This window comes from Haemorhous mexicanus, chromosome 1, assembly GCF_027477595.1.
Source record: "Haemorhous mexicanus isolate bHaeMex1 chromosome 1, bHaeMex1.pri, whole genome shotgun sequence".
Lineage (NCBI taxonomy): Eukaryota > Metazoa > Chordata > Aves > Passeriformes > Fringillidae > Haemorhous > Haemorhous mexicanus.
The window spans coordinates 91343266-91370496 of record NC_082341.1 but is presented as its reverse complement, the minus strand read 5'-3'; the positions used below and the strand labels follow the sequence as shown (position 1 = coordinate 91370496).

Genomic DNA, 27231 nt, shown 5'->3' with positions numbered 1-27231 from the left:
CCAGCTGTTTGGGTGTTTCCTCGCCTGGGAGACACGAAATGTCAGCATTCCTGCTTTGAATGACAGCAAGTACATCGGAATGAGTGTGTACAACGTGGGGATAATGTGCATTATCGGTGCTGCTGTTTCATTCCTTACTCGGGACCAACCCAATGTGCAGTTCTGCATCGTTGCTTTAGTCATTATATTCTGCAGCACCATCACTCTCTGCCTTGTGTTCGTACCTAAGGTAGGTGAATTTGTTTCGTGTAGATCTGGATATTTTTCCTACTGTTTTGTGATTGTGATGTAACATGCAGGTATTTATCACCTTTCAAGTGCCGGGGATGTGTATGAATTCTTAATCAAGCCCATCCATAAATGCTTCTCTCCGGACCCTGAAGGAAAAACAAAGCTTCATGACATTCTGGAGAAAGTGTGAATACATGAGCTAATAATGCCTATATTTTCACTGAAATTGTGACTGGGGAAACAAAAGTTATTTTGCGTAGTTTCAGTGGAATAGTCTCTATTTCCAGCTTTCAGGAAATTTTTGGAAAGAGTGGAGATGTAAGTGGAGATTCTGGCGGGACAGGTCCTGTTGTCTACTCTGCCATGTTTCTTCCCTTCCCTCTTATTTTTGGTGACCAGTTATAGGTATCAAAGGAATGGCATAAAGCTGCCTCTGGGGAGTTATGGGTTGGATATTAGGAAAAGGTTCTTCCCAGAGGGTGATTGGGAACTGGAAAGGGATATCCAGGGGAGCAGTAACAGCACCAGCCTGACATAGTTCAAGAAGCATTTGAACAATGTTCTTGGGCGCTTGGTGTGATCCTCGGGGTGCCCCTGTGCAGGGCCAGGAGCTGCACTTCAGTGATCCCAGTGGGTCCCTTCCCAGGATATTCTAAGATTCTTACATACCCTAAATAAGATAATCAAGATCTCTGTTTCTATACCTACAAAAATAGTAAAATCTTTACGTTCACTAGCATGATAAGAGATCAGTTGTGTTAAAATCTCTAAGTATTCATTTATGGTGGTACAATAGGCTTTGTCAGTACCTCAGAGGAAAACTGTTTGTATGCTGCAAATGCTGACTCTGAAGTTATATTTATTAATGGGTATTTTAAAGGACTAAGTGAGGCACAGACTGGGAGACACATGCTTTCATTTCCTTATGCTTTTTTGGCCTCTGAGGACAGGTTCATTGTGCCTTGTTGGAAGAATCGAGAAGATGCTTACAAAGGGCTGAAATCTGATCAGTTCCCTTGCTGAGTTAAGCTTTAGACATGAATATGACAGATCTTGAATGAAGGGAAAACTGATTTTTACGTAAGCTTACGTAGCAAATCCTAAAGTACTAGAGAATGCATTCCATGTTATGAAGTAAAATGTTCAATTGTATTTATTTTAAGTGGTTTGTGTAAACATAGCTTATTACATTGCAAATTAGATACATCAGTTGGATGTCTGAAAAATGTGCAAGGCAAAATGTAGGTCTTTTTGCCTCTAGAATCTGTTTTTAGATTTTTCAAGGGAGTATTTATAAGAGGCTTTTTATTGGACCAGGTTCAATCAATGTATTGAGCAAATTGCAGTCAGTAGATCCTGGTGCTAAGTGGCATCCCATCTACTGGGAAGCCAAGAACTATGTGTACAAAAGAAGCAAGAGAAACAAGCTAATAAACTTATCTCAAAGTGCAACCACTGAAAGAAATTAAGGGCACAGACTAGAGATAAAAGCTGATTTGTGATCTGCAAAAAAAAAAGCAAAGTGATTTATTCTCCAGGACTGACTAAACAGGATGTTTTTGCAAGTTTTGCAACTTACTTCTCAAATATTAAAAAGCCATCCAGACATGTATAGTCATATTTTTGTGTTGGATCTTAGGGAAGAATCATAACTTTGTTCTAAATTGAGGCAACATTCACAAACATAACAATAGAGTGTACTTTGAAACACTACAAGATTTAAGTGGGTAAGCCATATGAAAATGCATTTTAAAACTCCTATGCCAAAAATACCTCCAAAGAGTGTCAGAGCTGTCTTCAAAGAGAATTATTAATGCTGTCCATGCCCTTTGCCCTTTTGCTTTCATGCTCCCTTGCCCATCCTTCTCTTGTCACAGGCTGTGAATTACTTTTCTGATTCCTTTTTTAACCCCTTCCTCTGATCTTCTTCTAAATCCCAATTACCCCACCCTCATTTTTCATCCATTCTTTTTTACTCAAAATACAAACATGAACCATAGCCCCCTAGCATGAAGTCCCTAACCTCTTTCCATCTCTTGTCAGGTTTCCAAATGCTTAGCTATTTAGCAATAAAATTCATCACTGGATAAGGTACCAAAAAAAAAGATGCAAGGGCTGGAATGCAGCACTTCCAATGCCCATGGGAGTGATTTCACAGCTGGAGAGTTCTTCTAGCACTCATATATATTGTTCTACATCTCCTCTGGCCCTGCTGTGTCACAGCTGGCAAGCACTCTCCCCTCAGCCTGCTCAGGTTGCACAATAACTCCTCTGGACACCACAGGTTATATCCAACACTACCTAGTTTGTACATCTAGGTAAGATATTAGTGTGAGACAGGCACCAAATCTCTCCCCTCAAGCAATTCTGTTGTAAATTAGTACAATCTTGGCGACTTAGGTATATTTCTGGTGAATACTAAAGGCTCATCGAGCACAGGGGATGATAATGAAGACCTGGAAGACTGCACTTTCCATTTATTAAACTGACCAGACAGATGCAGGCAGTAATGTGGTTCTGAGCCAGGTGAGTGCCACTACTTCTGTGCTGTACTAAGTACATTCCTTTTAACTAATCTTCAGCAGTCTCCTGGGTCAACAGTGCTGAAATTCAATTTTACCCCACAACCCTTTTAAGTACGCAACTACTCAGCAGAGTAGACACACTAAGGAATGAAACATGACGTGTTCCCCTTCCTTCTTGTCAGCTCTACTAATCTTATTTACTTATAACATGGCAATTACTATCCTTCTCCAGGTGAATGTCCACTTCATCCATTGCCATTTTGTTCAGTTCCAAGTACCTCAGAAAAAAACATGAGGAAGATCCCATGGCAGAATAAGAGATATCAGAAGAAAAAATGCTCATTCCCCTCTCCATTTTATGGTACAAGTGTTGATAGCTTTATACTGCATCTAGTACTTACATTAACTGTGCACATTCTTGTTATCCAATCAAAAGCTTTCCAAACACTTTTAAAACTATTATAGATTTCTGCATTCAGGGGTATCTTGTAGAAGTTTTCTGCAGAATTCAAACACCTGTTATGTATATTTCTCCTGTTAGAAATTACCTGAAATGTCTATCTTTTTAAGGACCAAGATGTCTATAGTGCCTTTCAGCATTCTTTTCCCTTCTTTAAAAGAAAAAATCCTAATATGCATTCTCTCTTCATGAAGTAATTGTCACAAGCTTATCCATGTTTATGATGCTTCCATGTCCTTCCATTTTTCTACTCCATCCATTTTGAGACTGAACAATGGGCTCACTTGTAGCTGCCCAGCAAGTGCATAAGATTTCTGGCTGCAATGGCACTAACACATTAATTCTGATCCAGTTTCCTGCAGAGCAACAAAGCAAAATCAGTTCTAGGGATTAAAACATCCCTTTTCTGTGTTGGTAGCATTTTATGCCTATTTGCAATTGGCTCTGTGGATATTCAATGTTGACCCTTTGTGAAAATTGGAACTGCACAGATATAAGATAGCAAGATAAAAGTTTTACTGACTATATGGTAGAAAAAAAAAAATTAAAGCTCATCTAACCTCATTCTTCATACAGCATAAGCCAACAATGTTGCCCATGAACTTTTTAATCTAGTCCATGAATTCATTCCATGTGAATGAATTCATTAAACCATGTCCCTGTTGCTAAACACCCAATTTTTAGCTATAAACTCCCAGGTGAAGATGATTCAGTGGCAATACTTCCATCTTATATTCAGTTTGAACTTAGACCACATCAAATTGCAGAACTTTTATCTTGTAATGCTTCTGCCTGCTGCTTTAAGAAGCTTTATAATTGCCATTCTTCACATTTTACTTCATTTTCATGTAGTTTTTGGTCTAGGACTTAGACACATCAGTCATTACAACCATCCTAATTTGAAACAAAGAATTGTGAGAGTGAAGACACTTCCCTTTAGGAAGGCTCAGCTACAGCAAGATATACAAGGCCTTAAGCAGTTGGGTCTTGGTTACTTCGAGATAAATAATTTCCAACTCCTCTGAGTATCTCTACCAGCATTTGAGCACATTCACAATAAGAAAAGTTTTTTCTGATCTTTAAGTGAAAATTCTGGGTTTTCAGCTTGTGTCTCCCTCCCTTTCATGGCAGGTCATTGAGAAGAGTCTGGCTCCATCCTCTTTGCTCTCTTCCATCATATATTGAATACACATAAATAATGTCATACCCCCACAATGGCTTCCATCTCAGGGCTGAATAATCAGTCTCTACTTGTATCATAAGGGCTGGGACCTTCTTTAGCATCTCTGTGGCCCTTCTCTGGGCTTTCTTTACTACTCCTATCTCTCTCTTGTTCTGGGCAGCCCAAACCTGGACACAATACCCCAGGTGTGCTCTCACCGAGGCTGGCTGGAAATGAAGGATCCCCTCTGTCCCCAGGGTACTGTTGGCTCATGTTCCACCACAATCTCCAGTGCCTTTACGAGAAAGGTACTTTCCAGTCAAACAGCCCTCATGCTCTTTGGGTAGGTGCTTGGGGTTTATTTCTCCTCAAGGGCAGGACTTAGTACTTCCCTTTGCCTAGCTTTAGGAGATCCTTGTTGGCCCAGACCCATTTCCTTCCAGAGTGAGGAGCAGCATTAGTGACTGGCTACCACAATCCTCTGAATCTGTCAGTTCAGCCCAGTTTGAATCCCCTTCAGTGGTTCCTTGCCCAGTCACTTTATCAGTTTAACTGTGAGGATGCTCTGGGAGACAGTGTTAAATCTTTGCTTAAGTCAAGAAAAATAACTCTCTACCCTCATCTACCAGCCCAGGCATCTCACTGAAGACAGCTATAAATTAGGTTTTTCAGGCAGGATTTCTCTTTCATAAATCAACAATGAATGCTTCTAATCACATTCTTGCTCTTAATATGTCTGGAAATGGTTCCCCAGAGGATTTACTGCAGCATACCCCCCAGACTGAAGTGAAGGTGGCAAGGAGGCTTTTCCCCAAATTCTTCTGTCACATCTCCTGAACTCAGCTGTGACATTTCCTCTCTTCTAATCCTCAAAAACTGCTCAAAATTAACATCATCTTCCAAAAGTAACTGAGAGTGGTCTTATGATGACATGGACCAGTTCCCTTAATCCTCAGGCATACAGCTTGTCAGGTTGGATGAACTTGATGTATTCAATTACTTTAGAGGTCTGGAATTTCTGAAGGCAAGTTTTACCAGTAAAGACTAAGGTGAAGAAGACACAGAGCACCTTAGCCTTCTCCATCTACTTTACCAAATGAAAAATAAAATGTATTATCTGCAAGCATCATCCCGATCTGCAGCTTTGGTCTGTAAATACATGCCAGGGATCACACTCTTCATCCTGAGAAGTCAGATCTCTGTTGATCAGAATTTAGGGCCTTACTTTGTGCCACTGGAGCTGCAGAACAGTTCCATGCTCTCAAGAGTAAGAGGAATCAATTCCAAAATGCAGCTATACCACAAAATCTGGCTGGGCTGTGCATACAAAATGTTTGCCCGTTCTCTTTTCAGACAACTCAACACCTTTGGATTTATGATTCCATGCCTATCCTCTCAGGGCAGGGAGCTCTTTCAGCTTTGTCTGTATACAAATATATATGCATGCTGCTTGGCAAGTAACATAAATTTTGTATTCTCTAGAGTAATCTGAGAATCTCTCTCCCTGCTGCCAAACAGCAGTAGCTTTCTCTCCTCATGTCGAGGTGATATTTTCACATTGTCACTGAGTGTTAAATTTTACTTATATTTGCCTAAATTAAATATGTTTAAGGTTAACCTTTTTTGAAGTGGCTTATTTAATTTTTTTGAACGGATTTGATTTATTTTGGGTTGCTAAAAACTAATTAAGTTTCTGTTATCTCCAGAGTGCAATCTCCCATGAGTTCTCTCTGTTAATACTCCTGCTTCATGTCTCTCACTGCTTGAGTGTTACTTGTAACAGTAGGAAAGGAGAAATTTCAGATGAAGCTGTGCTTGGGAAGAGGAGGGTTTGGTGGATTGTATTTTTCTTGAAGAAGGAATATATCCTTTGAAAGTATAAACATATCAATGAAGGAGAAAGATACATATAATACAATATTAAAATATATTTTAATAAATTTTAAATCCAGATAAATATCTTTTGAATGAGTTTTTTCCTAATTTTTTGAATGCTTCCCTTCTCATAATCATTTTCATTCAACCTATTCTATAAAGTTATTCAGAAATCATCTCAAGTAGTGCACATGGCAAGCAGAGCTCACTTTCCAGAGTTTTATACTTGAAAATCAAAAAGGAGCGCCTGGTTCACCTTTCAGTATTTTGAGATACAAAATAAATAGCTGCAAAAATAAAACAGGATTTCTTAAGGCTTTTCAACCTTTCAGCTCATCACACTGCGAACAAATCCAGATGCAGCCACACAGAACAGACGGTTTCAGTTCACTCAAAATCAAAAGAAAGAAGATTCAAAAACATCGACATCAGTCACCAGCGTCAATCAGGCCAGCACATCTCGACTAGAAGGATTGCAGTCAGAGAACCACCGCTTGAGAATGAAAATCACAGAGGTACTGTTTGCTGTATTTACTGCCTAGGCACTTCATTTTTCATTGTTTTTTGTTGCCATTCTGCAATCGGCTTAAATGCTGACTACTTTTTAGAGAAAAAAGTTAGCTTTTCCCATTGAAATAATAGGAAAGCGGCAATTTATATGGATTGCTAACTAGTCCAGCAAACACGTGGCAGGTGTGATAAAATGAAAATGAGCCTTAGCAAAATGGGATTAAACTTGCCCTATTTATTTGTGACAGGCCAATTACCCTGCTGGTTCACATGGACATGCTGAGCTCCACAGCTCCAGAAGTGTAACCTTTACAAGCAAGCGTAACAGAGATCCGCAGCCCCAGGGGCACTTAAGGGCTGTCTTTGTTCCTGTTTATGGTTGAGTTCTGAGGCTGCTGTTGCTGTTATTTCTCAGCCTCTCTGAGAGTTTGCTCAAAAGCTTGCCAGACATATTTTTACGTCTTCCATGAAACAGAATTACATATTTTCTTAAGGTAGAAAGATACCTTTATGAATGTGTGAGCTGACTCTTTTGACACAAAGGTGGTGGTTTCTTCAGTACCTACTGAGGGAAAGGCTGAGTACATGGAGTACATGAATTACATAACAGCTACAGCATGTACATTTATAGTTATGTCCATCCTTGCTCAGTAGACCTGAAATGATGACAAACCAGTCTTGAAGACTGCCCAATTTTTAGAACAAGATAATCATAACTGATTATATCATAAAGAAATCAATCTGTTCTTAGCCGATGTGTATTCTTATACCTTGAAGAAAAACTATTTTATTGCAACAATTATTTCTTTGCCCAGATCTTAATGACAGTTGCCTACGTAACTATAAAGTATTTACTCAGGCTACCAAAGAGTCCAAAAGTAAAAGTTATCTCTGCCTTGTTAAAGAAATTTAGTTCAGCTTTGCCAGGTCCCTTTCATGTGAGAGCCTTGAAATTTTTAATGAAGGCCTAGCTGCCTGCTGGCTATTTCTGTTCCTTTACTCTACTGTAGTTTTTTTTCTACTACACCACCTAGCACAAGCTCTCATCCTGTGCCTCACAAGGCTCATGATGGTGAGCACAGGTAAGGCTGATCAGAGCAGCCACATTACTGCTTGCAGGGCCCTGACTATTCCTTTTGGACTTTGCTTAAATAGATTGAATTCCCAGAACCAGTGAGTTCAAATCAGTTTCATTGTCAAGGGGATTTGGAACATGCCCTGCCATGGCTAGCAGCTACATCTCTGGCTCATCTAGTTTGAGTTGCTGTGCCCCAGTTCTATAAGGAAAAACATACATCTAAATTCAGCACTTTTAAAATTCAGTTAAGCTGGTAGAGAGTGGGACATACTCCGGGCACTACACCTTGCACAATCATTCACAAAGAGGATTAGGAAACTTGTTTCTTGTAATTTTCTATTGGGGCTGTAGACAAGTGAATCCAAGTCAGACTCTGAGGAGAGCACACTGTGCTCGGCTCCGTGCTGAAAGTGCATTCCTGGTAGAGTTGACTGCAGTCTCTCACATGACTGGACATGCCATAGCTCCCTTGTATTCTCCTGTATGTTCAATAATCTGATGGATGAAATGGTTGTAGCTTTGTATGCCACAATTTTGCACATAGAAAATAAATAGTTCAGTGGTTTTCAGACTGGGCTTTCTTATGCCCATATCTTTCTCATTTGTCAGTACACCTGAATTGCTTCTACTGTCAACTGCTAAAGCTTACTCCCCTCCTATGCCCTGTGCGCAATGTCACAGTTGAACACAATTTGGCACTCGTGGCATTATTTTTAGAGATAGTGTAGCAGTGCTATAAGAAAACTTTATTTGTCACAGTGTAGTAATTGCATTACCACCTGCCTTCCATCCTAATTATAGAAAGCTGTGCCTCAGTGCAGATACCTGAAGCAAGGACTCATGAATTTTGAAGGATTTGTACTCTTTGTTTTGCAGCTGGACAAAGACTTGGAAGAGGTCACAATGCAACTTCAGGACACTCCTGAGAAAACAACATACATTAAGCAGAACCACTATCAGGACCTTAATGACATTCTTAGTATACGGAACTTCACAGACGGCAAAGGTGGGTGTCAGTAAAATCCATTAGTAGCTTAACATGTCAAACATTTGAATTGAATTGGCTTCAGAGCACTCAAACCTTGGTAAGACAGTTTAAATATTTTGGTTGAATTACTGAGAGTATGCAGATTCACATAATAAACTACATGGTACCCACTGAGTAGTTATTTCTGTATACACATCTTCTATTGTAATACACATGGGGAAGTGGGAAACTTTAAGAAGTGTACTTGTGTTCAGAAGCCAAGTTTTTTGTGCTGCATGGAGAGAGGAAAGCCACAGAATTTTAAGCCCAGTTTAATATGTGCTTGCCTGACTAGGATGCTGAAATCCTGCTTTTGGACACTGCTATCAAGCACGTAAAAGAGAAGCATGTAAATATTTCAGTGCTGATTTGGATTTTAAATGCAGAATTGAAGCCACTCATGTATGAAAGTTCTTCCCTAGGAACTGATAAAAAAGGATTTAATGACAACTGTAATATTCCTAAGTTGTTTCTCCTGTGTCTCTTGCATCGCTCCCTGAAGAAATACATGCAAGAGAATTTCTTCCATTAGAGCCATTTTGCTTTTTGGGAAGCAATAAAATCTGGTGCATAGTGCAATAAAAGTGGAAGCCAGGACACCCACTTTCCATATCTGACTGTAGAATGGATGTAATTTGTGATTTCTGGCAAATAGCTCTGTACAGCTGACTACTACTATAGTGTGTGACAAAATGGTTGCTCTGTGTTTGGAATTTGTATATTTGCATGTTTGTTACATTGCAAGGCTCAGGCTTCTTATTGATGTGGCACCATAGGCTTGATTATGTGGGACAGAAGTTACTCTTGTGAATATATTCAAAGAACAATTTTACAACCACAGCAGCAGTTCACATATGTTTTTGAAGTATATTGAAATTTCTGTTGGATAAGATTACTTTTTCCTGAGCTTTTTGTTTTAGCCTGGGTATACACTGGGTTGTATAACTTGTGGCAAAAAGAAGAAAAAGGGAGTGTTCCCAGTGTCCTTTTTAAAAGTAAAAAAAAGCTGAAGAGGGGAAAGGAGGAAAAGGAAAACGTAAATAGCTGCTGGAGGCGTGTGATTATTGGGCTGAGATCAGGAGCAAGAACTAACATCAGTGAGTGGGATGAGGCAGTTTGAAAGGAACACATAGAATGTTCCTCTCATGTCAGATGCTCCAGGAAAAATGATAAATCATGAATAATATTTCAAGCAGAAAAGATACACTGCATTGTGCCAAATGCCCATCTGAGTCTGGGTATGAGAATCAAAAAGTGATTCTCAAGAAATACACTGGGTATAAATTTAGGATGAATGCTTCCCACAGCGAGATACACTCCATTAGCAGTAGGAGGCTGGCAAAGAAATCAAGGATAAAATATAACCTTTCTGCACTTACTTGTGGCTATGTCTACAAAAGACATTGATGCCTAACTGCTGCTTTAAGCAACAGCATCCAAGATTGTCTTTGTTCCTAATTTTCCCCCAGTACATTTCTGCTGTGGGTGCATAATTAAATCATCTGTAAGCATGGAGCCTTAATGTCCAGAGAAGCTTGGAACTATGTAATATTGGGACTTACAGGGTAGATATTCTGCATACAGAAGTTGCTGGACACAATTTTCTCAATGGACCTACCACATAAAGCTCTACACAAAAGGTGGGACAGGCAGAGAAAGATGCTTTCCCTTGTCAAAATTTATATGGAAAGGTGAGAGTATCCATTCACCTGAGAATGAGGAAGATGTGGATCCCAATTTGCAGAAGGTGTTTGAAGCTTGGTCCCACACCTGGTGGCAAATACTCCATGAATGCATATTGTAGTGCATCCTGATTCTGGCACAAGTGACACTAAATATTCATACTTCCAAGCTCTGAGCCACTGTGATAAGCAACCCTTGCTAGCCTTTTCCTGTCCCTCCAATTCCATTTCTTCTGCCTCTTATCTTTCCACATTTCCCTGTCCCTTATCTACTTCTAAATCTCCTGTCTGTTTCTCTCTCTGCACCCACTCCCAATAGTCAACCTATGTGCTTAATAGAAATTTGCTGTTCCAGTCAAAATAACAAGGCTTTGGAGAATTCATGCTGCTGAGTCACTGCTGATTCTCTGCAGATTCAAACAGACACCACTTAAATGGTACTTAAAAAAATTCTGGCCCTTACGGCTACAGGAAAGCTAACTCTGAATGACACGACTATGCTTTCTGTAGCTTTGCATTTCAGGAGCTTTCAGTAAAGGAAAGTACACAAACTTGAAATCATGCATCCCTGGTGGTACTCGAGCGAAGCTTCAGAATTGTAAATAATCTATTAGCGTGACCTAGAAGTGACCATCTCTCTCATCCCCGCTGTGCAACTGGGGAAGCCAGTCCAATATTAGTTTAAAGGTGATGATGAGGTTTGTACCTTCCTTGATCTTGTGAAAAATGTGAGCTGGGAGAGCGGGAATAGGACAGTGAAGAGAGAGGCTCAAAATAGCAGCTGACTTAGAGCTAAAAATCATAGCAGATAATTTTCCACATTCGCTTTGTTGTTTACTTCTATGTGAATTGTTTTTGTAAAAGACCTTGCTGTTCTGGAGGAGCTGGCAGGGAGAATGCTATGTAGGGTAACCCCACTGCTATTGCTTATACAAACTCAGGGCACTGCTCTTCACTGAACAGATCATAACATGGGATTTAGGCAATGCAGCTCGAACAAGCCCTAATCAAACTTTAATGTCACAGTACACTTCAGTAAGCTTCTGATCTGTAAAAATTGCCCAGAGTTAAAAATCCTAATTCCTATAGCCAAGTGCCAGAGGAGGTTATTTGATTCATCTCTTCCTTCTCCACCACTCTCATTTACATCAAACATATGGATTTAAGATACTAAAGTTAAATTACTTTAGCCAAAATAGGTAGATACAGGTGTGAACTCCTATATCTGCCTGACCTCAGGCAGCGTTTCATAACTTTGGGATTCCTGCTTAGTTATCAACAGCAACAGCTCCTGGTGTATCCCAGGAGCTCTTTGCTGGCACAGGGACTCCTTCTTTACAGCACACTTCAGTACGTCTCATTTAAAGAGAGATATTATCTGAGACACTCAACTCTTGTTCACAAATGCATGATGTCCCTGAGACATCCACAGCAATTGGCTATGTAAGAAAAGCAATTAGGAAAATGTGATTTGTGGTTTATGGCTTGATTGCTTTCTTTTAATGCAGGCTTTTTCACTGCACTGCTACATAGCTTTGTGTGGTCAAGCAGTTTTTAGCATGCTCCACAGACTATGGCTCTGAAAATGCAAATGCTGGATTTAAAAGGGCTTCCCCTTAACTTCATTTCCTACATTCCTCAGATGACTTTGAGTCACCGTGCCTGCTAGTGACCTCAGCTATGTGCACAGAGCAACACTAACTTCTCCCCTGGCATTTGTGGGATCTGGTGGCCTTGCTGGAGTGGCAGAGCCACATTATAGCCTGGGTTTGAGGCAGGGATGGGGTGTGGGGGAGGCCAGTGCTTGGCTCAGGCCACCTCTGTAAGAGACAGAGCCATTCAGCAAGAAGAGTCAGGCTTGGAGGCATGGTTGTGTTTGCCAGGCTGACATTTGGAAAAAAGGAGGACAAGTGCCTCAGCTGTGATGCTGTGTAAAGGAAGGGGCGGGGGGGGGATGCTAGATAATTTTGCTACACTTGGAATCTTACTATCTTACTCTACTTGACTTCTTTTTGACATTTTAATACATGAAGTTATTTCCATGTGACATAATTCATAAAATCATGGATTGGAAGAGTTTCATGTAAAGCAAAGCTCAGAAGAAGTCTTGCAGAAGAATGTCCCTCTATTTCTACCTTGGCCAGTACATTTCAGAGCAGCATATTAGGGAAATTAAGGAGTGACAGCCATTCTATGGGATGTACAGAAGAAGCAGGAGATGGCCTTGCCACAGTCCCCTGTTATGAGCAAACCCTTTTTGCAGGTTCTCTCTCTGCAGGCACCCTTCCTAGCTCAGAAAACCTTGTCTGTTTTAAGCCAGGAGGCAGTCTACTCATTGCTGTAAATGGGCTGGGAGCATTCATTTGCATGTCAGATATGCCTACATACTGTCACTTGTCACCCCACTCCGATGTTTCCTGGTGTTAGTTTTTCCCCATGTAAAAGCTGCTCAAAGAAAAACAGATTTCAAAGGCATGTTGCTCACAAATGCAAAGCAAAACAGAGCTCATCTGTGATAGATGGGGGAAGTATTATTTCTATGAAGTTCATGCAATTCAAGCATTAAGGGTGAGATTGAAAAAGAGATTCAAAGGTAAGGGCTTTCAGAAATAACTCTTTTAAAGGGATGCTGTTTTGAAGCAAAGATGTAATTCCTTTCTTTATAGAGATGTATTGAGATATGTGTGCTAGTTTCTGTGAAGCCTGACAAATGGATTCAATCCTGAAATTGGAGCTTGTTTCTGTTTCAACAGGGAGACCAACCTATCAGAAGTTCAGCACCTGTCCTTTCTTGCACAGAAATGAATCTGTAGTAAAGGGAATTTCTTCTGATTTAAAGTAGTATATATCAGAACAGAGTCTTGCTGGCTTTTCTTTTTAAAAATCTTCCTCTCAAAACACAATTATCAGAAGCTATTATTTAGATTATCTGTGCAGAGTGCTTACTCAGGAGAACTTTTTTCTGATTACCAGCAGATGATGTGATCGTTTTAATTTTTCCTTTCAGTTTACTTTCTTAACATCCTATTTACATGAAAAACAGAGACTGGCTAGTCATGTTTCACAGTCCGAACAACAGACTGGGAAGAATTACAGCAGGTTTTCAAAATCTGCCTCTAGTTTTAATGTTTCCTGAGCTCTTTAGTAAATCAGCAATCTCGGGCAGATCTTATAAGTCCTTGTTAAACCACACTTGCTTCTTTGTGGAGCATAATATATGTTTTCTAGCAAAGAGAAACAATAGTAGAATGGTAAGATACTGGATGAAGAGTAGTTCTGTCATCCAGTTCTCAGCCATCGGAGGAATATTGCCACTAAAGCATAATGACGAATATGTTCAATAAAGCTGCAGTGTACAAACATCAACCAAACAAGCAGCTAGTTAAAAAAAATTATGTTTTCTAAACTCTTGGAAGAAATTGAAGCATCATCAGTCACCTGGTGCATTCTGCCTGCAGCTGAGTGAGAGTTGTTAATGCCTGGTGCATTTGAACCTGCCCAGGTAATTTTGGCAGCACGAGGTTGAAGAGTGATTATGGGTCACCCCTGGCAGAGGGAGAGGAGAGCAGCTGGGAGCAGTGATCTCCTCACTGAGCCCCTTGGCAGCCTGCAGCAGGTGTGCTCTTGCAGCTCAGAGCTTTGTAAATGGGAGCTGGTTTTTTGCTACAGGTAGGCAAAGGTCCCAAGCTCAAACCTTCTGGCTCTCACCGACCACTGGCAGCGAGCTTTGTTTTATAATGAGCCCATCGCCGAGCGCTCTGTGAGCCCCTTGGGATGTATTTGTCTTTTCTCCCGACAGCTTTCTGAATGGAAAGCGCTCAGGCATCACTTATCCCAACTCCTGAGTTCCGGTTTGAGGTCTACAAAGTGAAAATTATTTAGAAGGTGCTTCTGGCTAATGTAATTCCAATTTAAAAGGTAGTTACATCATCCCGGTGCAACTTACTGGCTAGAATCTGCAGCGGCACACAGTGCCCTGAGAAGGAAGGGCATTTTCCAGCCAGCATACTTAATGGACAGAGGAGGAGAGAGGATGGGGAAGTATCAAAACACTGCGACACTTTCCAGGGGAAAATGGGAAATCAAATGTTTACCACTGCTTTCTGTTGTTCACATAGATAAAACTAGTTTTCTAAACTCTTAAGTTTTTCAAGTGCATATGGCAATAGCATTTTTTCTTTAAGCTCCAGCTCCCAGAAGCATATGACTAAGTGAGAATCTTGCTCTTCATTATTTAAATTAAAGGTAAATGAAAAATAAAGATATTCTAGTTTCCATAGCTGCAAAATAAAAACCTAACAACTCCTCTCCCAAAATGCTTAACAAATTAGAATTACCTTTTTGGGTTTTTTAATTTTGAAAGAAGCAAATGAAAAAGGGGAAAAAAGTGTCTGTATTTTGTCTGCATTTTATATCTGTACTGTAAAACTTGCATTTGTTAGCCTTGTATGCAGAAATTTATTCAGTGTATTAAGGGCAAGTCATTTGCAAGAGTGTTAGAAAAGAGTCTATTAAGAATAACTCACGGTGATATATGGGCAGTTGGTGTTGAGAGGTGAGTAGGAAGAGAATATATGATTTCTGCTCCACTCTAAACTAAATCCCCCACCTTTTTGACAAGGACCACCTCCTTCTCTTTCTCTCTCACAGCACCGCTGAAAGTACATGAAACTCCTTTAGTGTGTACAACACAGATTATCCTATTAAATGTCACAACTGTTGCTCCCAAACAGCAACAGTTGCATTTTCCAATCATTTGGTGAAGAATTATATCTTTAGTGGCTTTTAAAAATGTTAAATTGCTTATCTTGGCAAAAGGAGTTGAAACCCTAAAATAATTAAATTTAGAGCTTTTCCATCCCAAATTACAAGGGTTAATCAAATTTTTGCTTTGTTCTATATCAAAAAGTCAGCAGTTTCCATTGTCAGGTTAGATCAGCTCAGGACTGAATGTTGGTTTTAATCACAGAAGTAAAAAGTGTTCTTTTCTACATGTCTGTTTATAGACATCACAAGACGTTTATGCAAATGTCAAACTTGATATACAATGAAATGCAGTGTACAGAAAATAAAAACTGAACACTTGTGACAGCAAGTGCCACACCAGCAAGCTTCAGGCTGCCCTGTGATGATAGACCTCACTGCTTATCTTAACCACTGTCAGATTTGACTCTTTGCTGTACTCCCTTCACATCTAAACCAGCAGTGAATGCTGCCATCTCTTCATTTTAAACACACTTCTTGTTACAACTGAATTCCTTAGCTCTCTTCTACTGACACTTTTTTGCCCCAGCCGAAGCAGCTTCCTGTGTTCTGGTCACCTCCTTTCTCACCCAGATTCTTCTCTTCAATGCAACATCAGTGAAAAATCTTGTCTCCTCTTGTGAGCTGTGGTGATCTCCATGTCTGCACATTGTTGCCTCCTCACCTACACACTCGGCTGCTGCTTGCTTGTTAGGTTTTTCACAGAAGGAAATGAATGCTATCAAATAATGCCAGGGATGACCTGGCTGGGAGGGCAGTTATAGATGCTGGAGTTTTTCCTCAAAACATTTATACTTCCAGCTTTTTTCTTCAGTTTGTGTTTCTGCTGCTTGTTTTTTCCCCCCAGTGCCTGTTGACAACATATATATTCCTAGCATGCTGGTAGCTGAGCATTATTTGGAGCTTCTGAACATGAAGATAACAGAAAAGCAGCTTAACCCTTCAAAATGTACCAGCTTTTTCATGCCATTTTCCTTTTTTCTTCACTCTTTTCCTGCTTTTCCCCTTCGTACTCACTCTTATGTTCAAATCCTCCAGTACCCTCTTCAAGAATTTACCTCAGACTCCTCTTCCATGCTGCCTCAATGCCTGTGGCAATCACTGCTGCTCTGTCTGTGTGGCAAACAACTGCTGGTGATGGATTTGGAGCTCTCTGTAATTATTTATGAAAACTGTGAACTGCCCTCATTATTCAGATGCTTTCTGTGTGATTTTATTAGGCTTACCACAGAAAGAGACTTTGAAAGAGCAGGCAGGAACAGAAAGAGTCTTAAAAAGGCTGTGTTTGCCCATGTTTCTCAGGGGAAATGATGCCATGGGCTTCAGCACAGCTAGCCAGGGACACCCAGGACACCCAGGAGAAACAAGAATGATGATCTGTTTTGTTATCACTATGCAGAAAAGAAAAAAGTGTGATGACTTCATTAGCTGTCCTTGCTGCAGACTGCCTGTGGACCAGAGCAACTGATATGAATCATGCTTCCGTGCTGAAAATGATGGCAGTAGCAGACAGGCAAATGACAGCACTTAATTTCCTGTGTGATCATAAGAGTATCACGGTTTGCACATCAATGAAATTATAGTCTTTCTAGGAAAAGTCTTAAGAAGGAGGGTTTATGAAAAGGTTACAATTTTTAACTGCAAGAACAGTATAGTTGCATTTTTTTCACATAGCTCAAGACCAGATGAGAGAGCATGATGTCACTTGTCACTTTTCTGTTTCTTCGTGATGGTTCCTATGGAGGAACACATCATCCGAAACAGAGGAGTACCGAATTCTCACAGCAAAACTTGAGACTAGGCTGTAATATAGGTAGCATGAGTTTACTTTGTGGCATTATGGATATGTGGAAAAAGTTAATATGAAACTATTTTTAAATGGTCACTTGGTCACAGTAAAGTAAAATTGAATGTGTTGTCCATCCAGATGGTGAGAAAGCCATTTTGAAAAATCATCTTGATCAAAATCCACCAGCACAGTGGGGTTCATCAGACCCTTCCAGAACAAGCAAAGATGCCATAGAAGACATCAACTCTCCAGAACAGTAAGTATCCATCATTACCTTGCTGACAAGACATTAATTTAAATCATTGCATTTCATCAAAGCCTGTATTTCCCTTCCATGCATTTTTTTATGGAAAGACCTTCACTGTAACCCCCTTTCAGCCAGCCCAGGCTACAGAGAGAGCCTGAAACACCAACAGCTAGGAAATGTGAATGGCACATTCAGGAGCAGGCAGCAATGTTGTACTGTGCCTCCTTGCCTCCCTGCCACCAGCTCACCACCCCACAAGCACTTAAAGGCTATCAGGGGCTTTCGATCCTAAGGTGCCCCAAAGACAAATCAATATGCTCCTTTTCTCTTGCTAGAAACATCCATAGCAAGATGTCCAAAGTTTCTGTAGAGAGTTACAGGATTAGCTGTGCCCAAAGTGTGTGGAGGAGAGAAGAGGATGTACATATGTGCACAAATGTCTTATGACTCTTGTCAAAAGTCCAAGTCCTTCCACACACCAGCCAGAGGAGTTCATAGTGTACATAGACATTTTGTTCTTTTACATTCTTTAGCTAGATGAGAAATAAAAAATGTCCTGAGGGCTTTTCAACTTTGCCATAGCAGCTGGACCTGAGTTTTGGCACAGGAAAGCCCGCACTAAGTAGTTTCCCTTAGAAACAACGCTGCAGCTACATAGAGAGGATGGCACGAAACACTGGCTAGATTTACAGAGGGGAAAGAATCTTCTGGTGTCAGCTTTTCTCCCTAGAATTCTCTACAATAAACTCATGTCCTACCCTCCATGGGCTGGGCAGGACCTGCCTTGGGCAGGAGCTCAGGAAGCGCCGTTCTCGTGTGTGCCCGGATCAGCCGCTTCCCCACGGCAGCCCGGTTACACGAGCATCGCTTCATCAGGGTCTGAGCTAATAGCTGTCAGACTCCTGGGCAATTTAAAAGCTTATTTAAAAACAGAATAAATTAAACAAATTACTAGAATGAGTCACATTACATCAGCAGCAAGCAACCCTGATTGCGGATTGTAGCTCCTGTCTCGTACTACCTGGAGCAGGAAAACACGTGGATGTCTAAATCGGTTCTTGCACTCAAAGAAAAAACCCAACCCAAATCTGCAAAGAAGCTAATTCACACACATATATGCACCAAAAAGAAATCCCACTGTAGATGAAATATCTTGTAATTTCACAAAAGCAGGTCTCTTGCTGAGAGATCTCTCATGACTTCATGGGGTCAGCAGAGTGCTTTAATGCATAGCTATTAAAGGCCTGGGTTTTTTTCAGCACCATTTGTCAGAAATAATGTAGTGTGAATTCAGCCTCATCCACATGTGGCCCACTTACATTGAGGAAGGTGCTAAGAAAAACACAGACACTCAGATAATCCAATTGTCTTGATACAGATTTAATACAGACAAAGAAAAAGAAAAATATTTGGTGGTGACAGAACTTCCTCTAGGCTAGTGGTAACTGATGAGAAGACTGAGAATTCCTAATGGTTCTGGAGAGTGATTCAGTACAAATCTGAACTATCTCTGACATTTATGGAAAGCAATTAATAAAATCCTGCTAAATCTAAACACTGTCATTCAGCACTTGCACAGCTGTGACTGTGCCAGGTCCCAGGGCCAATCTCTCCCCTGAGAACAAGTTGGCACTTTGGGTACCAGGGCCATACTGCCCAGACACAGTGGATCTGCCAGGGAGAAGTATAGCTGTCTTCAGGACTTCCCTCTTTTTGACAAGTGATAGCCTCTCTCCAAAATTTGTACTCTTTAAGATATCCTTCTGCACCTCTGGGATTGTTTTTCAACTTGTCTGGCAGCACTTCTGTCATTTGATGGTTGCTAAATGTATAATTCTTGGGGTAAAAAAAGGGAGTTAAAAGCAAGCTGTAACTTCTGTCTTTCTCATTTCACTTCATACATAGGATATCTGATAGGTAGTCACACAGTCTGAGAAACTTATTTCTTATTCAAGAACACAAATCTCAAGGAGAATTAGTCTGAAAAAGATTTCCTCTTGGTCATAAACCTGTGAAAGGAGGATGTCAAGACAATCATTTTCCTGCAGAAGTTTTAACTCTTTAATGGCTGTGGGGGAAAAAAAATCATCTCAGCTTCCTGTCCTTATCAGTACTCATGAGAACTGGCATCTTCTACCAAGAAAGCTCTTTTAGAGTCCAAAAAGAACCTGATTTGGGATTTTTTTTTCATTCTTTCTCACCATTAGTGCTACATTTGACTCATTTTATGATCCCTTATTCTACAGTTGTGCACAAAGTAAAGGCACAACAGTATACACACAGCTCAGGCAATAGTGCAGGAAGTTGTTTCACATTTTTTGATGGGGTGATGTTTACACTGTCTCAATCAGAATGTAGAAAAAAAAAATTTTGTGCTTGGCTCAAATTTAGAGTCCTGCACCAAAGGAAAAAGCAGTCTGTATGACTGTAAAGCAGCCTTAGAGCATGAATATAGACAAATCTCAGTTCCCTTGGCAGTTTGTGCTGGGCAGGACCCAGTAGATTTTCCATACTGCCATGTAAAATTTTCCATACCCAGTCAGATCATCAGATGAGAGGAGCAAAAAGTGGGTGCTGACTGCTTTCTTTCCTGTTTACACTGTCTACACAGGATAAATTAACAGCTCCTGTAGCAAGCAAAGTGGTGCCAGTGCACAGGCACAAGCCCTGCACTTTGATTTCCCATTTTTTAGCATATTCCCCAGCACAGCTGTACCAGTTTGTACTCTCCCAGGTAGTGCTCAGCAACAGTCCTGGGGGATGCTTAGCTGTGTGGATAGACACTGTACTGTGCCAGCTCATCTCAGGTCCAGAGAGCAGTCTGAACCACTTTAAAATAGATATCATTCTTTTCCCAGTAGGATGAGTTGTCTCTCAGCCAAAGTCATGTTCTTTGATGAGTATGAAACTGTGCATGGGCAGTCCTGCTTATCTAAAGATCACATCAGTCAGCTTTTCTGCATGATGGCCACGTTCAGTGGTTTATCTTCTGTGACCCTTGAAGACATCCATCTGTGCACTTCATTTCTGCATGTTGTCCCTTCTCATCAGTGACCTACATCCAGCAGGTCATTAGTTTTTGGCACCATTAGAATTTATTCCATTCTCATTTTATCAGCAACACTATGTAACAGTCTTCCAGATCTCTAAGTAGACATGATAGATTTCTGAGGGACCCCACTAAAACTTGCCACCTTAATAGACTATTTCTAGGTGCAGGGGTTTTTTGTAACCTTCAAAGCATAACTTCAAAGCATAGCTGGAGCCAGTTATGTTAATTTAAGTAACAAAAATTCTCATTCAAAAAAGTTGGTTGTGACTGGATTATTGCATTGCAGCCATATGCCTCAGCATGAGCAGGCCTTTGTTATTTGGTTTGTTCGCTGGGAGTGGCTTCTCCATGATCTATCTATGATCTTACTCAAATGTGTCATTAAAATAAGGTTGGGTTAGGATGGTGAGTTCACTTGCTAGTAGAACATCTTTCTTTAATGTTTTAGAGCTTCTGCAGCTTCCCTGCATTTGCTAAAAATCAACATTAACGTACTGCAGAATTAACTGACACAATCCCTGAGTGCTTAGACACAGTTTACACACTCCCACAGAACTTCAGATGTTTGACTGTTGCAGCGATTTGTTTGTAAGTCCCCCCACTTACCAATGGATCTTAGAGGTGGTTTTCTGTGGCAAAACCAAAATATATTTCAAATGCCTTGCCCCCTGCTTGTGGTATTGTGCATTCCCATGTGCATTGCATTTTGTCCCTGCATTGACACTGGAATTCAAGGTTTTACCTGATTTTATGTTTCCCAAAGGAATGGTGTTTCTGTACAGAGCTGAGGACACTTGCCCTCACACAGAACCTGATGAGTGGATGCTGTGGATGCTCTGTGTGTGGAATCATCTTTGCTTTCCATCTCCTTCAGTGGTTGCCTGTGATTCTAGATCCACTATTACCAGTCCATATAACCTCTGCAAAATACTTGACCATATATATGCTTTCACATACTTATCTGGATAGTGTGGACAACTTGAAACAAATTCCTAAAGTCATATAATGGTTTGGGCTGGAAAGGATCTTTAAGGGTCAGCCAGTCCAATCCCCCTGCAATGAGCAGAGACAACTTCATGTAGGTCAGGTTGTTCAAATCCTCGTCCAGTTTGGCCTTGAATGTCTCTGGGGATGGGGAGTCTGAGTTACCTGTGGCAGTGTTTCACCACCCTCATAATAAAAATTCATTACTTTTATGTAGTCTAATTTACCCTCTTTTGTTTAAAATCTCCCCCAGCATCCTCTCGCTCCATGCCCTTGTAAAAAGCCCTCTCCAGCTTTCTTGTAAGCCCCCTTCCGGTACCAGAAGGCAGCTTTAAGGCCTCCCTGGAGCTTTCTCTTCTCCAAGATGAAAAACACCAGCTCTCTCAGCCTGTTTTCATGGAAGACATCCCCCAGCCCTCTGATTTTCATTGTGGCCTTCCTCTGGATTTGCTCCAGCAGGTCCACATTCTTCTTATGAGAAGAGCTGAATGCAGTATTCCCGGTGGGGTCTCACCAGAGAAAAGCAGAGGGGCAGCATCACTTCCCTCATACTGCTGGCCACACTGCTTTTGATACAGCCCAGGATATGATTAACTTTCTGGGCTGCAAGTGCACATTGCTGGGCCATGTCCAGCTTTTTATCCTCCAGCCTGTATTGATACCAAGGATTCCCCCCAAAGCATTGGCAAAATGTGGCAGGAGTGGAAGAAGGGAAAATCTCTGATATTGGGGAAAAAAAAACCTAAAAAGAATGAGGCAAGGCACAAAATTTACTTTCACTTCAGGCAAAAATACCAGGTTTGTTTGGATTTTGCTACTCGTTTTGTTTTGTTTCGTGTTTCACTCTAGGGGTTTTGTCTACAGTCTTGATTGTGTGCAAGTCTCCAGGCTACAGTTCTCTGCCCCAATTCCAGGAACCAAGTTTTCAAGTGAAAGTAAACTTTTAAGTACAGTTAAAGCAAAATTTGCCACCCACTGCAGCCAATGCTGGCATAGCTAAATAAACATGCTTTGTCCATGGTATGGCTAACACTGAAATGGATGAAAGAAAAATCCTATTCACTTGATTATGCAACTGGATTCTCTTGGAGTAGCTTCAAAAAGCCCTTTAATGAGAAGCCTATAACAGTTGAACAAAGTAAGCATTTCCACTGGTGGGAAAATAAGTGCAGGCAATTCTGCATTTGACCCCTCAACAAGAGACAGAATGACAATCCACAGCATCAGGCTCATAAGGATTCAGCACAGGGAAACATCAAGCCATGCCCCCTCTGCACTCCTTGGGAACAAGGCATCACTTCATTGATAGCACCAGGAAGAGCCGAGCACCCTAGCAAAATAACAATGAGTGGATTTTGTTTAGTTCCAGGAATGCATTGCCAGCACTAGAATGATCATCACTGAGGACTAACATTGAGTGAAACTTCAGAAAGGAGTCTGAGGGGAAGGAACAATGAGACAGAGTTTCCTGGGTAGGCAGACCACAGCTACTCCTACTGCACCTCTGTATAAACAAGCTGAAGTTTGAACTGAAGAAACTAATGAGGAGAACCCTACTTTTCTTTCTGTTTGAATTTAAAAGCTATACTGCTTGGTCCCCAAGCAGTGCAATGGATGCCTTAGTATCTGTCTTTGCTACCTAACACAAAGCAAAAAAGCAATTAAATGTCATTTGAATCAAAAAGGCTGTCCAAAGGCTGGCTTTCAAAGAAACACCTCTTATAAAGGCCTTTCTATACACTGACATTATATCAGATAACAGGCAAACATAAATTTAAAACTCTATTATACTGATACAATGCTTTTTTCTATGGCATTTTTGTCCTGAAATCCAAAAGTCAGTCTTCCGTTCAGCTCAGTCACCTTGACATCTCTCTTCTCTTTAGAAAGTGCCTCTGTGTTTCAGGGGAAATGTCTCCAAATACAAAGCCATCCTGATGATAAAATGACTGAAAACATCTTTTACACTAGCAAACTTCAACAGGATTTTGATTTTGTGGAAGGTGCTAATATATCCACGGCACAGGAGTAGCAGAGCCCTTTTCTCATGGCACCATCCTCTCCAAGGAAAGGGCTTAGATGCAATACCTGTGAGCATGATTTAGTATTCATTTTAAAAAAAATTATGTCAATCCACTTGGAAAAACCGACACAGAATGCTGGGTTCTGGAATACTGAATTTTAGTATGGGTGTTAGGCAGGACTGCTTTTAGAGGACCAATTCCTCAGTCCCATGGCACTCAAAAGCATCTGTTACCTCAAAAGCACAGACCCACACTTAAAATAGGAGCTACTTAAAAGAGGAAAAAGCCATCAGTCCCAAATCCCTCCCACCATGCACCTGTGTTTGCTTTAGCTGGAGTTGCAGAGCTGCCATCCTTAGACCTGACATCCTTGTGCTAAGTGGTGCATGGCTTGAAACTCAGTCTGTGACCTCATGCATGGCTGCTCAGTTGGATGGGGCTCTGCAGGCAGCAGATCCCTTTGCAAGGGGTGGGGGGTCACCAAGCCATACACCCTCTTTGCAAACTTAAGGTTTTCCCTTGAATTAACCTGAATGTGGCTGGGAATTTCAGGAGGCTGTGGGATGCTGAGAAAGCACACTTAGTTTCCTTTTGTCATGTCCAACCTGTCAGAAAAATTCCCCAAAGGGAAAACAGGACCATGGTGTCACAGTTCAGCATCAGCCAGTGCGATGCTTGTGGCATTAACCCTGTGTCGGTCACAGTGGCAGGCACAGAGGACTCCCTGGGGACACACCAGCCACGTGATGTGCTCCCTGGGGACACACCAGCCACGTGATGTGCTCCCTCTGCCCCTTGGCTAACGCTTCTCCCTGTCTCTCCCCAGCATACAGCGCCGGCTGTCCTTGCAGCTGCCCATCCTTCATCACGCCTACCTGCCGTCCATAGGAGGAGTGGATGCCAGCTGTGCCAGCCCGTGCGTAAGCCCCAGTGCCAGTCCTCGGCACAGACACGTGCCACCCTCCTTCCGAGTGATGGTTTCAGGGCTGTAGGAGGGTGAGATCAGTGCTTCCTGAACTGCTTTTAAGTACTCAAAGACTGGACTAAACATCTGACCTAGAACTCTGCTACAAACATGTAACATTGGCTCTTACTGCAGAGGAACTTCTGCTGAGGCCCTCGTCACAGGAGTGCCCACGTAACTCGTGTGACAAAGCAAAGGAGGACACAAAGAGTTTGATCTGTAGCCTTATTCATGGAGTTTTTATTTCTTCACCTAGAAGTCACTGAAAAATGTTTCTTCCAAAATTTCTACTAGCAACAAGGATGCTGGGATATATGGATCTTGCAAAAAAGACACTAGGGAAAAAAACAAAACACACTCAAATGTCACTGAGCTTTACGTGGCTGCTGAGAACATGCAATTCTATACTGTATCCATGTAAGGAAAATGTAGTGGTCGAGCTATACTATGTTGGAATAGATACACTCATTTTTACAGGAGTTGTGTTAAATTGCTGGAAACATTCTGCACTGGTTAGTCTTGCTTTTTTTTCATTTCAGGGATGATGTTTAGCTGGAAAGAAGAGTTGTGAGAAATGATTCCTCGGGTGTCATTGAGACTCTGCAGTGCTGTGAGCAGGGTCACCTTTACCTTGCAGCTGTATGCGTAACCCAAGCAGAGCCTGAAGCTCCAGCTCTGAGTTGCCACCAGCTGGAGAGCTGCTGATTGCAAGCAGAGCACTTCACACTTCTCCAGGGCAATGATAGTGACTGCTGACCATCTGCAGCTTCATTTTTAGCAAAGTTTCTGCACCTATTTCAGGATAAACACCACCAACCATAACACACTAAACTGTCTGAAAAAGTCCTAGGGCTGATAACTCAGGAAACTGAGGACAGATGGGTAGTAAAGTCTTAATGCCACAGGATGAATTGTTTTTCCTAGTTTGTTTGAATTGTGTCACACATAATTACAATAAAATTAAATGAGTGGACTTGGGGGGGGAGGGATTAGGGCACAGCACTTTGCTGCTGCAGGCAAAGCCTGCAGGGCACATAGATGTGAATATACACTATGTTTGCTTCGTACCTGCGTACGTGTGACATTTGTAGTGGATAGGAGAGGACAAATCAAATCTACCAATAGAATATTTTACCTGACTCCTGAAAGGACTGTGAAAAAACAGTGGAGTTTATACTTTAGCTCCTTTCCCTGAACCAAAGTAATTAGGAGGAATGATAGTGGTGCACTGTCTGGACCAACTCTGGAGCCAAACCCTCAGGCACAGGTGAGACACACATGCAGCTTTTTTTCCTAAGGACTGGAAATGTATCCTCCCACCGCCAGGGCTGTTTGCTAAAAGTAGGGGAGGGGGAAAACCACATGAAGCACCCTCTTGGCTGTCAGTTTTCTTTAATCAACACTTGTGCCCCTCAGACCAAACCTTTGGAATGACATTCGTACAAAGGTTTACAAATCTGCAATGACTGAAGCACAGCTGAAGGGGTTCCTTAGCTGAGGGATTTAACTGCAGCTTTGACAAGCTAGCATAAATCTCCATTAAAAATAAAACACACCTCATAGTGGCCAAACCCAACATGAATATGTATCTGAATCTTACAATCAGGAGCATCACAAAATATTTCACTTGGCACATACAGTAAGAGAGGTTGTGGAAATATCTGTAGCTTTTAGAACAAAAAAACATGTAAGTATAAACACAGATAAACTAGAACTCATTACTCTGTTTAAGCACTAAACACTGACGTCGTCACTCAATGTGTGTTGACAGTATTCTCTTGCTTTATTAATATCATCAGGGCCTGGTTTATTTTAAAAGGAATGTTAATTTTTAAAAAGAGAAAATTATGATATTGTATATAATGTATACACAAAGATCTCTGTAGAAATATTATTCCAACTTAGCAGGAAAACAAAAATAATTCAGAAGTATCGGACCATTGGAGGTGAGTGTGTGTGTGTGTGTGTGTGTGTGTGTGTGTGTGTCTGTAACTTCGTGAATACTGACTGTGTGACGTTTATTAGGTTTAAACCATGCAGTACATTCTTTGTCTCAATGATATGGTAGTTTCTCCCATAACATTTTTTTTTACTTTACTGCAGATAACAAGACCAACCAAGTGAATATAGCTATTTAATGTTTCTGTTCTTTTATACTGCAGCAAAAATGTACTGTAAATTTATGAAGAGGCTGTGCCCCAATGGCATTTTCCAATGATGTTAGTGCACAAATGCTTTAAACTAGACTGGAACTGCCAGAATAAAATGTAAATGAAGAATTTCTTGTATAACCTTATACTGCATGAGATCAATTTTTAATAAATTGTTGCAAATCTGTTTTTATGAATAAAATATATAAAACTTAGCTTTTTGGACTCATTGCCCTCTTCCCCCATTGCAAAATCATTTTTGATGAGACCATGTGTGTGTGTAAATATATGTATAAATATAGATGTATATAAAAGCCTCCTTGGAGAAAGAGGAATCCTATTACAACCCTACATTTCAATAAAAATATAATATGTAATAAAAATACACATCCTACTTGTAGAACAGTTTGCATTTGAGATAACAGGTAGACGAGCCTCTGCCCTGAAATATGATTACTGCAGTACCCAAGAGTGAAGTCTAAGACCTTTTTCAAATGGGAAAATAATCAAAACATGTACTGAACATTTCTATCCAAACCACACTTAGCCCACACACTGTTCTCTCTTGCCCCACAGTGAATGTGAATTCAGAAGAAAAAGAAATATTTTACTATTTCACACAAGTTATTGAAGTAAGTTATTGAAGTTGAGCCAATGTTCCAGCTCAATAGTAAAATCTCAGCATCAACAAATGAGAAGTTTCTGAG

General features: G+C 40.9%; 1 protein-coding gene across 1 annotated transcript; it reads left to right on the top strand.

Annotated features, from left to right (window-relative positions):
- On the top strand, nt 1-26739 carry GABBR2 (gamma-aminobutyric acid type B receptor subunit 2). The gene is made up of 5 exons (XM_059856112.1): nt 1-229; nt 6586-6768; nt 8718-8847; nt 17242-17359; nt 24237-26739. Exons 1-5 carry the CDS (start codon nt 80-82, stop codon nt 24400-24402), a joined length of 747 nt encoding a protein of 248 aa, XP_059712095.1. The 5' UTR covers nt 1-79; the 3' UTR covers nt 24403-26739.
- Nucleotides 26740-27231: the final 492 nt, after the last annotated feature.

What these genes read in the sequence shown, in the direction of transcription:
- GABBR2 (XM_059856112.1), top strand. Translation starts at nt 80, where the DNA reads ATGAGTGTGTACAACGTGGGGATAATGTGCATTATCGGTGCTGCTGTT. An exon ending in GCCTTGTGTTCGTACCTAAG is followed by an intron (nt 230 to 6,585) that starts GTAGGTGAATTT and finishes TCAACCTTTCAG; the next exon opens with CTCATCACACTGCGAACAAA. An exon ending in TGAGAATGAAAATCACAGAG is followed by an intron (nt 6,769 to 8,717) that starts GTACTGTTTGCT and finishes TTTGTTTTGCAG; the next exon opens with CTGGACAAAGACTTGGAAGA.